Genomic DNA, 12417 nt, shown 5'->3' with positions numbered 1-12417 from the left:
CATCTATTTTCCAAGCAGCTTATCCTCACAAGGGTCACGGGAGTGCTGTAGTCTATCCCAGCTATCTTCTGGCACCAGGCGGTGCTTGGCAATTTCTCTGTATCCCTTTCCAGCTGTGTGGAGTTGTATAATTTTTTTTCTCTGGTGTCTTTGGACAGCTCTTTGGTCTTGGCCATGTTACAAGTTGGAGTCTTACTGATTGTATGGGGTGGACAGGGGTCTTTATGCAGCTAACGACCACACACAGGCACATCTGATTCAGGATAATACATGGAGTGGAGGTGGACCTTTAAAGGCGGACTAGCAGGTCTTTGAGGGTCAGAATTCTAGCTGATAGACAGGTATTAAAATACTTTTTTGCAGCTGTATCACACAAATAAATTGCTAAAAAAATCATATATTGTGATTTCTGGATTTTTCTTTTTAGATTCTGTCTCACAGTGGACATGCATCTAGGATGAAGATTTCAGACCCCTTCATGACTTCTAAGTGGGAGAGCTTGCAATACAGCAGGGTGTTCAAATACTAATTTTCTTCACTGTAACAGATTTTTAATCACTTTATTTGAAACAAAAAAAGATGGGGAAGTCTAAGCCACATCATCTTTACATGTAGTATTACTGTTTGTTCGTTTCATTGTTGTGGTTTATTACCCCTGCGGTGCCAATACAGACACCATGTTTTGGTTGTATTGACTGTGGCTGGACTTAGGTGACATTGGCTCCCTGCATCCTTCTCCAGGTGACCTGTTGTTGTGAGGCCTCGGTGGGGCAAGGGAACCGCCCTTGGTTCTTTGTAGTAGGATGTTTCCAGTCTCCCGGGCTTCTCTCAGATGGACTCCTATGCCTGACCCCGCCTCTCGATTAATTGGGACAGCAATTTAGGACAGTCATTGTACGTACCAAAGGGTGTCAATTCACTTGCATTTGTCTGCAAGCACACACCCCTGGGACTTTAATCCTGGCTTTTGGGCCACTTACTTATTTTGACAAATAGTTTATGAATAAGGGTTTTGCCTGGGTATACCCTCATCCACACTCTGGTCCTACAGACATTTACATAGCCACTCTTGCCACCCTTCAGTTGTACAGCCAATTTCACAGCTGTTGTCCTACTGTCAAATCCTGTCGTGGTACTAGCCAGAGACAGAGAAGGGTGGGTGATCATTTTGAAAATACAATAACACGTTTCTCACCTTAATAAATTTTCATTGTTTTGGTTTTACCCCCCCATACATCTCAAGGCAACAAGGCGCTAAAAGCTTTGTAGATGCACAAAATTGAGACAAAGTGAACATTAACTGTCTATTACTTTCAATAATCTGCAAGCTAGGAAGCTAGTGAGCTCGGGTCTGGGGCTGAAAACCTCACTTGATAGTCTCTTACACAGTTTTTTTTTTTTTCAATGATTTTTTTACAAGCTTTTTATCCCCTTTTTTAAGACTGACATGCCTTCTTGCCTATGAGTGTTGGTCTTCAGACCTAAATTTGCACATGTTGACATTGAGTATTCATTTTGTTTACAGAATTTGAGACAACAATATTTATCATTCAGGTTGCTCACACAGTAATCCCTCTCTACTTTGCATTTCACCTATTTCGGCTTCAGTGCATCGCAGGTTTTTTTCACCACCCCCCATAAAAAAAGAGCCAGAGCGGCTTACTGTACAGTACGTATTATAATTACTTTAAATGTCCAGATTGGCCAGACTGGCTCTTTGGAGCTGATTGGCTCCGCATCATCGAAGCCCTACCCAGAAACTCTCTCCTTCACTCTCCCCCATTTTCTACACTGTTAGTGTATGCATGACAACCTCTCGTTCAAAATGTATCCCAAGCGCCGTGCCAGATCTTAAAGCTGCCCCTGAAGCAGCCAGGCTGAATAGGAAGATGCAAATAAGAGGATTGTTTGAAAAGGGAGCTGCATTCGCTTTGTTGAAAGAGGATCGCAGAAAAACCGCCCGATGACTGAGGAAGAGGAAGCTGATTGATCAGTGAAAAAGTTAAAATTTGGATATGATCCAAGATGGCAGAAGTTATGCTTTTGTGCCGCCGTTATGGCCTGAATGGATCAGTGGCGAAATTACATAAAGAATGATATGGTAAACATCCGTAAAACCATTTCAGTAACTTTTAATAAGGAAGCGGTGATGATGAACCTTAAGCTGCAAATAAGTGATTGATACCCTCGTAGATGAGGTTTTTTGGCAAGCAAAGGTTGGTTTGAAAAATTTCAAAAGCGTGCGACAATATGGTACAAGCTGTCGAGTTTAGAAATTGTATTGACCAGTTTATGTCCTTTTACAGGTTGTTGAATGAAATGGATTAATTGTACATAGCTCATTTGATTTCTTCTTTTGTTTTTAATGGTCTTTTGGTGTGCTCAATATGCTTACATTGACTCGCGTTTGCTTTGTTTACTTATGGTTGCTTTGTTTAGCGACTCATGGTTGTTTTGGTCCACCCTTAGGAAATAAAAAAATAGCAATTGTGGAGATGTGGTCACAACGAGCTGGAGATGGTGAGAGCGGGCCATGTTCTCCTCGCGAGCAAAAGTTCCTTTTGTCGAGGTGGGGGTGTCACCGCGGCGTAACAGATGTGATGAAACAGTGGCGTGCCAGAAGTAACGTCATAATAGTCCGTCTTGGACATTCGGTGCGAGAGAAGACATCACGCCTTTGCTTTGTTTGTGAGTTTCTGGACTGCAACAAAAATATTTTATTGTTTAACTAGACATTTGTACTGTTGTAATTTTTGTCTCAAGTATGCAAAGTATAAATGCTGCACTGTTGATTAAACATTCTGGTGCCCACACGGTGCTTCCATCTGAAGTCTCCGTGAGATGAATGGTCACTATACTGTTATACAATACAGTGTTTTGTAATTTACATTTATTTTATAATTTTATAATACTGTATATATTATATTGATAAGGGTTTTATAATTAAATGTTTAACTAAATACCTCTTTGTCTCGAGTATGTAAAGTACAAATACCATTTACATATTTTCAATGTTCTGGTACCCACATAAACGTACATCCCCGATACTTCGCGGTTTTACATTTTTCGTGGGTGGTTCTGTTCCCAATTAACTGGAAAAAATGAGGGATTACTAATCTAATCAAATAGAGTCTTAAAAATTACTGACAGATTCTCTTCTGTTGTGTATTGCCGAACACTGCGTAATGTCTGCAACAAATGTCTGTGCAGTATACATGTATCAATGGGAAAACATGGTTTTACGTGCCACAAAATAGTTTTGTGATGCTTTTATTAAGAGTTGATTGCCTCGAGACAGAAATCTTTCCATTCACCAATGTTTGTGGTCGACTTCACAGAGCCAACTGACCCACCCCAATATGAAAGTTTTTCATTTTTCTGAGTAAGCATATTGGGGGGAACTAAAAAAAAAAACAGATGCCTTTTTTTTAGGTTTTAACATGACTGTTATGCTCACTGTTAAACCTTGTCCCATTTTTTTGTTTTTTATGTGTTGTCACGTGCTAAGACTGAGTCAGCTTCCTCGCTTCATCCTCCTTGAGAATGTCAAAGGTTTTGAAAGCTCATCTGCCAGGTAATATTTTCACTAATCACAACAGGGTTAAAATCCAGTCTTATTAATTGATCTTCCATCAATCACCAGTTTGACGTTTCCTGTTCTTGGTCAAGGGCAACCTGTCACCTTTCCTAGATGCCTTCAAGTGCTAGGTGGGACAGTGCACAAACAGAATAATAAGGGCTGGAATAGAAATATAGATATTTTTGTGGGTTTTTGGTGTATTAAAGTTATTAGTTTAGTAGATGGATAATTGTGGTCATGTCCATGACTGTAAGGAGCCAAAGCAATGGGCTTCCGAGTGGCGACCGGCGTGTCGGTGAAGTATATGGCTCTTATCGGTCCCCTTTTTTGGTATCGGACCAGAAAGTGTGAAGATATTTTTTTCCCCAAAATTGGTCCGTTATGCTTATTGTGCATCCCTAAAGAATGCTATTGATTGATGACCTTGTTAAATGCAGACAGTGTGTAACAAGATTGCTTGTTTTGAATGCTAACAACAATGCTAAGAACCTAACCTTTCTGTTGCTTTCTCAACTCTTTGATGAAACCGTTCAGTGAGACAGCTTTTTATCAGACTTTGGAGACATATTCCCAAAAGTATTCACTCACCAGTCGTGACTCAAATATGATCTGATGTGAGATCCCCCTTCTTAATAAATAGGTTCAGAAATGTGCGTAGGGAATTATTTTTAGCATTCTACCAGAAGCGCATTTGACAGTGACATTGAACAAGAACCCCTGGCTGTCAGACAACACTTGACGGATGAACTTGACTGATCAGCCCACAGTCCTGACTTCAACCCGATATAACACATTTTGGAAGAAGTACAGCGGAGACATAGGGCTAGGCCTTCTTGTGCAACATGACCACAATTTGTGTGCGCTCACAAATGCAGTTCTGGAAGAATGGTTAAAAATTCCAATAAACACACTCATAAAGCTCGTGAACATCTTACCCGTGTGGACTGACGTCACATTGAACCTAATGGATTAGGATTGGGAGGTCACTTAAAGTGCCACTGACACCTAAAACACGAAATTTAGTATGTTGTTCACAAAAAAAAAAAAATCAGCCGGAAGGGACTCATCCGTTTGTTCACGGCATGTCAGAATGTTGCCATATATCATATATCTTTTTTTTTTCCTCCACCTCCCTCCATGAAAAATCTCACGAGGGTGAAGCTGGAAGTTGCCTATTTTGCAGACACCTACAGCAGCACAGTCGAGTGTCTTTGCCTCTTGTACCGCGAGAAATTACCCGTTTTTTTTTTTTTGTTTTTTTTTTTTTGTGTTAGGCAAAAGTTGCTGGATTTTGCCCAAACATCTGGAAGGATGGATTCAGTCTTCACACATTTCCAAAAGACCCAATTCTTTGTGAAAAATAGATTGCACAGGTGGAAAAGACGAGCTTTGTGGGTTCCAAATGACAGGTAGTTGTGTATGGAGCTGGCTGGGCTGCCGTTTTCCCCGATGCGGAGGTGGGTCGAGCGGGGAAGGCGGGCGGTCGCACCTGGCATTGGTTCTCTTGAGTACGCTACATACACAAGACTTGTAAAAGGATTAGGAAATCCAAGAATTATGGGCCAGATATTTTGTACATTTCATTGGGTTCCTCGTCATCCTCATCTGTTTGTCAGGTAGTCTGTTGTTCGTTAGAAGTGATCCACATATCGTCAAACTATGGCTTGAAACGATATGTCAAAATGGCCCTGATTGCTATACTCGCTTTGAGATGTTCTCTTGCTCAAAAAGAGCTTCAGTCTCAGAAGGGGCGTCAGAAAAACCCAAAAATCGCTCCTGTTCATCTGCCATAGTTTATGGCCCAGCATGTTTTCTATGGCAGTGATTCCCAAACAGTGTGCCGGGCGGGGTACATTAGTGTGCCGTGAGCGCTCTTCAGGTGTACTGTGGGAAGTTATCCAATTTTCTGTAATTGTTAAAAAAAAAAAACATTGTCCAAGAAAGAATGTCTTTATTCATCTATTTATGTCGTTGAGGCATAATGACAGACAGAACAAAAAATATCTTCTATTCGATGGCAGGAAGTACAGTACATACGGTAATTAATCTATCCATTTTTAGTGACATTTACTTTTGTTGGTGTACCGTGGGATTTTTCAATTGTAAAGTATGTGCCTTGGCTCTATAAAGGTTGGAAATCACTGATATTATATGTAGTTTTAATCACAATACCTATTTTAAAATGTATATTTTGGTGTCACTGGCACTTCAAATTTGTGACTCAAGGCAGGTTAATGAATACTTATGTTAAAAGCTACACTATCCTGCCAAAGGTATTTGCCAATCCAAATAATTGGAATCAGGTGTTCCAGTCACTTCCATGGCCACAGGTGTATAGAATTAAGCACTTCGACATGTAGATTGTGTAAACAAAAAGTTCTGAATGAATGAATTATTCTCAGGAGCTCAAAGAATTTCAATGTGTAACTCTGCTTCGATGCCACTTGGGCAGCAAATACAGTCATGAAATTTCCTGGATCCTAAATATTCCGCAGTCGACTGTCAGCTCAGAATCAGCTTTAATGGCCAACTATATAACAACATACAGTGAAGAAAATAGGTATTTGAACACCCTGCTATATTCCAAGTTTTTCCACTTGGAAATCACGGAGGGGTCTGAAATTTTCATGGTAAGTGCATGTCCACTGTGAGACAGATAATCTAAAAAGAAAAATCCAGAAATGACAATGTATGATTTTTTTAAAAACGATTTATTTGTGTGATACAGCTGCAAATAAATATTTGAACACTATCAGCTGGAATTCTGACCCTCAACGACCTGTTAGTCCATCTTTAAAAGTCCACCTCCACTCCATGTATTATCCTGAATCAGATGCACCTGTGTGAGGTCGTTAGCTGCATAAAGACACCAGTCCACCCCATACAATCAGTAAGACTCAAACTTGTAACATGGCTAAGACCAAAGAGTTGTCCAAAGACACCAGAGAAAAAATTGCAATCATTAGAAAATAGAAGAAGCTAAACATGACAGTCAATATAAATCGTAGTGGAGCCCCATACAAGATATCACCTTGTGGGGTTTGGTCTCAGTGATTCTTAGAAAGGTGAGGAATCAGCCCAGGACTACACGACAGGACTTGGTCAATGACCTGAAAAGAGCTGGGACCACCATTGCCAAGGTGACTGTGTGTAATACACTAAGACGTCATGGCTTGAAATCATGCATGGCACAGATGGTTCCCCTGCTTAAACCAGTACATGTCAAGGCCCGTCTTAAGTGACCATTTGGATGATACAGAGAAGTCATGGGAGAACGTTTTGTGGTCAGATGAGACCAGAATGGAACTTTTTGGTAATTCCACAAACTGTTTTTGGAGGAAGACAAATGATGAGTTCCATCCCAAGAACACCATCCCTACTGTGAAGCATTGGAGTGATAGTATCAATCTTTGGGGGTGTATTTCTACACATTGAACAGGACGACTGCACTGTATTAAGGAGAGGATGACCGTGGCCATGTATTGCGAGATTTTGGGTAACAACCTCTTTCCATCAGTTGGAGGATTGAAGATGGGTTGTGGCTGGGTGTTTCGACATGACAATGACCCAAAGCACACAGCCAGGAAAACCAAGGAGTGGCTCCGTAAGAAACATATTCTGGCGTGCCTTAGCCAGTCTCCAGACCTAAACCCAATAGAAAGTCTTTGGAGGGAGCTGAAACTCTGTTTCTCTCATTGGCAGCCCAGAAACCTGTCTGATCTCGAGAAGATCTGTTTGGAGGAGTGGCCCAAAATCCCTCCTGCAGTGTGCGCAAAGCTGGTGATCAACTACAGGAAACGTTTGACCTCTGAAATTGCAAACAAAGGCTACTGTACCAAATATTAATATTGGTTTTCTGAGGTGTTCAAATACTCATTTGCAACTGTTTCACAAATAAATCATTAAAAAAAAACGTCGTTACCCATTTGCAGTTCATCGTTACAGTCCAGTCCAATGGCAATTGTACAAACGGAGCAGTTTGAAGTGACGAATCGTGCTAATACTGATTGGACGAGCAGGATGTGAGCATGTGTCCAAACGATGACGCAAGCCAGAAAATAGTAGATTCGCTCATCAAGAATTTATTGACTTAATTGCAAGAGGGAAAAATTGTTTGAATGCCTGCTACTTTTGATTTGCATTGTTCGGTCGCGCCTACTCAACGGAAAGAGATGGAATAGATGGTGGCCAGGATGTGGAGGGTTCGAAAGGATCCTGCCTGCTCTGGTTCAAGTGGAGTGCAAGTCTTTAACAGTCAGTGGGGTGGTGCCTACAATCCGTTCAGGGGTCTTTATTGTCCATTGCCGTCGGAGTTTGTCCTTTTTTGTGGCACCCCCAACCAGACTGTGATGCAGGTACACAGTACTGGCTGGATGACCGTTGTGGAGAACTGTCTCACCAGCTCTTGTGACAGGCTGTGCTTCCTCAGAAGCCGCAAGAAGTTCAGTAGTACCTCTACTTATGAAAGTCTCTAGTAACAAAAGATTCAGGTTACGAAAAGCCTCCCCGGGAAATTTTTCTCTCTAGTTACAAAAGAAATTCATGATACGAAAAGAAAAAAATGGCGCTGGCTTCCAGCGAACATCAACATTCTGTACTGTGTCTTGGTTTGAGACCTGCTCTCCCATTGGCTACCACTTGAGCGTCTTCCTGGCACCACATTGCGAAGGAGGGATGTCAATCTTGAGCCATGAGGCACATCTTGTCTGTTGGGTTGTGTGGCGCAATAGAGCAGCTCCCACTGTTGGCTATCACGTAGCATCTTCCCGGCATCACGTCCCTCCATCAGCTAATAGCGACGTCAATCTTTCAATCTCCGTCGTTTAGTTCGTGATCTTGTGCTACACGAAACGAAATTGCCATTGTACCTCCATTTAGTGTTTGTTTGATATTGTAGTGTATTGTGTTGGATTAAGTTGTTTTAAACGGAATCCAACTGCTTTGTTATATTTGATTTAGTTGACCAAGGAGATTTCATTATTCTAAATTTACACGTAACAAAATTGGGGTCTCGTCCTGGATCAAATTCATGCGACATTTAAGACAATTTTTTAATATGTGTTAATTTTCTGCACATTTCCAATTTAACTGTGAAGCCAGCAAGAGGGTATTTAAATTTGAGGATTATCTTGAATCCCGTCCCCCTGGCAGTCAGTGCCTTGCACAAATCTGATCGTTTGCAATTTGCTAGTCAATTCAAATTTTATGCTAAACCTGCTAGGAGTAAATTCAAATTTTTGAAAATTGTTCTGAATCGTTTCATTGATGAAGTTTTTGATCCTGATGTTTTGGCCATAGTAAAAGAGGAATTTTTCAATTAAAGAAACTGGAATTACGAATTCAGAATGAAACAGAGATGAAAAATAAAATAGAATTTAGAAAATGAAAAATTGAAGCTGATAAAGAAAAGGCTTGAAAAGAGATTCTTCTTCCATTTTTTCGGCTTGTCCTGTTAGGGGTCGCCACAGCGTGTCATCTTTTTCCATCTTAACCTATCTTGTGCATCCTCTTCTCAAACACCCACTGTCCTCATGTCCTCCCTCACAACATCCATCAACCTTTTCTTTGGTCTTCCTCTCGCTCTTTTGCCTGGCAGCTCCATCCCCAGCACCTTTCTTCCAACATACTCACTCTCTTGCCTCTGAACATGTCCAAACCACTGAAGTCTGCTCTCTCACCTTGTTTCCAAAACATCCCAAACTTTGGCTGTCCCTCTAATGAGCTCATTTCTAATCCTATCCAAGGTGTTCACACCAAGGGAGAACCTCATCATCTTCATTTTTGTTACCTCAAGTTCTGCTTCCTGTTGTTTCTTCAGGCGCACCATTTCTAATCCGTACATCATGGCCGGCCTCACCACTGTTTTATAAACTTTGCCCTTCATTCTGGCGGATACTCTTCTGTCACATACAACACCAGACACCTTCCGCCAAATGTTCCATCCCGCTTGGACCCGTTTCTTCACTTTCTTACCACACTCACCATTGCTCTGTATTCTTGACCCCAAGTATTTGAAGTCATCCACCCTCACTATCTCTTCTCCCTGGAGCATCACTCTTTCTTCTCCGCCCCTCTCATTTACACACATATATTCTGTTTTTCTTCGGCTCATCTTCATTCCTCTCCTTTCCAGTGCATACCTCCATCTTTCCAATTGTTACTCCGCCTGCTCCCTGCTTTCACAGCAGATCACAATATCATCTGCAAACACCATGGTCCAAGGGGATTACAGTCTAACCTCGTCTATCAGCCTATCCATTGCTGCTGCAAACAGGAAGGGGCTCAGCGCAGAGCCCTCATTCATTCCCACCTCCACCTTATATTCTTCTTAAGTCGTTCTCAATGGCCTCACCAAACTCCTCCCACGCCCGGGTTTTTGGCTCAGCGACCACCGAAGCTGCATTCCGCTTGGCCAGCCGATACCTATCACCTTCCTCGGGAGTTCTACAGGCCAGAAATGTCCGATAAGACTCCTCCTTCAGCTTGACAGCATCCCTCACGTTGGTGTCCAGTACTATTCCAACATATTTCTCCGCCACACCAGACCTACGCATGGAGTACCACAGTTCCTCACTTGGTACTCTGTCATGGGCTTTCTCTAGGTCTACAAAGATACAATGCAGCTCCTTCTGACCTTCTCTTTACTTTTCCACGATCATTCTCAAGGCAAATAATGCATCTGTGGTACTCTGTCTAGACATGAAACCATACTGTTGCTCGCAGATACTTACTTCCGTACTGAGTCTAGCCTCCACTACTTTTTCCCATAACTTCATTGTGTGGCTCATCATCTTTATTCCTCCGTAGTTTCCGCAGTTCTAAACATTGCCTTTGTTCTTAAAAATGGGGACTAGCACACTTTTCCCCCATTCTTCTGGCATCTTCTCTCCCGCTAGTATTCTATTGAATAAGGGTTAAGTTTTTTGTTGTTGTTGTTGTTGTTTGGCACTTTCTGATGAGATTTTCTGTTCTTGCAGGCAATGTTTAGTTGAACAGCTGATAAAGTGTGGCTACACTTTCCAGGAGATCATGGTCTCTCCCATGAGTGTAAGAACCTCAGTGTAGGTTGTCTTTGAAGTGTCATATTATTTTGATTTTTTTTTTTTCTCCTGTTTTCTGAAATCTAGGTTGGGATCCCAAACTCAAGACTGCGTTACTTCTTGATGGCTCAGATTTCAACCAGAGCAATTTGTTCAAAGTCAAAGGTATGTAGCAGTAAGTATGTAGCAGTATTGAGGATGCATATTAACTGTCTATAAGTAGCTGAAATAAGTCTTTAACACATAAGAATTCCTCTTACTTAAAGTCCAACTGACACCAAAAGCATGATTTTTAGTATGTTTTTAATATAAAAAAAAAAGGTAGCCAGAATGGACCCATCTGTTTTTTCACCACACAACATGATTTTGATGTATATGGCTTTTTGTAACTCCTGCCATGGAAATCCTCTCGAGGGATTCATTTTGGAAAAGAAGCACGTTGTGACCACTCAGGCGGGTTTGTGTTCCACCGGTATGTCATTGGGACCAACTGCCTTTCAATTTTTTATCTTTTGTAGTGCCTTTCGAACTTCCCCCTTGCTCATCATTGCCACTTCTTGGTCCTTCACACTTGCCTCTTCTACTCTTCCTTCTCTCTCATTTTCTTCGTTCATCTACTTCTCAAAGTATTCTTTCCATGTATTCAGCAAACTACTGGGACCAGTCAACACATTTCCATCTCTATCCTTAATCCCCTTTACCTGCTGCACATTCTTCCCATCTCTATCCCTCCGGCTAACCTGTAGAGATCCTTTTGTCCTTCTTTCAAGTTCAACCTGTTGTACATCGTCATATGTCTCTTGTTTAGCCTTCGCCGGCTCTCCCTTTGCCCTACGTCGCATCTCAATGTATTCCTTTTGCCTCTCCTCAGTCCTCTCAGTGTTCTTTGCTAATCTCTTTCCTTTTGGGGTTCCACCACCAAGCCTCCTCCTCTTTCCTACCAGAAGTCACACCAAGTACTTTACTGCCGGTCTCTCTGATCACCTTGGCTGTCATCGTGCAGTCTTCCGGAAGCTCCTCCAGTCCATCCAGATCTTGTGTCACCTCTTTCTGGAAGGCTGCACAACATTCTTCCTTTACCAACTTCCACACCATGGTTCTCTGCGCTACCTTTTTCTTTTTAATCTTCCTATCCACCACCAGAGTCATCCTACACACCACCATCCTATGCTGTCAAGCTACACTCTCCCCTTCCACAACTTTTCAGTCAATAACCTCCGTCAGATTACATCATCTGCACAAAATTTAATCCACCAGCGTGCATCTACCTCTGCTCTTGTCGGTCACTCTATGTTCCTGCCTCTTCTGGAAAACAGTGTTCACTACTGCCATTTGCATCCTTTTTGCAAAGTGCACCACAATCTGTCCCTCAAAGTTCCTTTCCAAGATGCCATACTTATCCATCACTTCTTCGTTCCCCCTGTTTCCTTCACCAACATTTCCCTTACAATCTGCACCAATCAGAACTCTCTCTGTCTGGGATGCTCATAACTACTTCATCTGGTTCCTTCCAGGATTTCTTTTTCAACTCTCAATCACATCCTACTGGTGGTAGGTGGGTCGTGGTGTTCATTTTAGTGTTATTAATATTGAATCCCCGTCAAGTCCATTCGGTATTGTGGAAGAGGGGGGACATCTGGAGTGACGTTCCATCGCCTGAAGTCACTCTCAATCCATTCATTGTCTCGACCAAGCTGCCCAAATAGCATTCCTTTGAATGATCAGGAGACACCTTAGCTGAGGGTGTGTCTGGGGGTGGCTGCAAATTAATTTAGCACAACCCATGTCTATCTAGTC

General features: G+C 41.9%; 1 protein-coding gene across 5 annotated transcripts in view; it reads left to right on the top strand.

The window, feature by feature from the left end:
- trdmt1 (tRNA aspartic acid methyltransferase 1) overlaps window positions 1-12417 on the top strand; it is a 76509-nt gene that overhangs the window by 25753 nt on the left and 38339 nt on the right. For all 5 annotated transcript variants that reach the window (XR_009792831.1, XM_061805965.1, XM_061805968.1 and 2 more), the window contains exons 5-7: window positions 3509-3574; window positions 10558-10627; window positions 10708-10785. Coding sequence is in view for 4 of the 5 variants with exons in the window: in XM_061805965.1 (XP_061661949.1) it covers window positions 3509-3574; window positions 10558-10627; window positions 10708-10785 (214 nt within the window). In the remaining variant the exon portion in view is untranslated. The remainder of the gene's footprint in view (window positions 1-3508; window positions 3575-10557; window positions 10628-10707; window positions 10786-12417) is intronic.

The sequence above is a fragment of the Syngnathoides biaculeatus genome, chromosome 19 (genome assembly GCF_019802595.1).
Source record: "Syngnathoides biaculeatus isolate LvHL_M chromosome 19, ASM1980259v1, whole genome shotgun sequence".
Classification (NCBI taxonomy): Eukaryota; Metazoa; Chordata; class Actinopteri; order Syngnathiformes; family Syngnathidae; genus Syngnathoides; species Syngnathoides biaculeatus.
The sequence above is the reverse complement of the archived record's forward strand: the minus strand, read 5'-3'. Positions and strand labels throughout refer to the sequence as shown.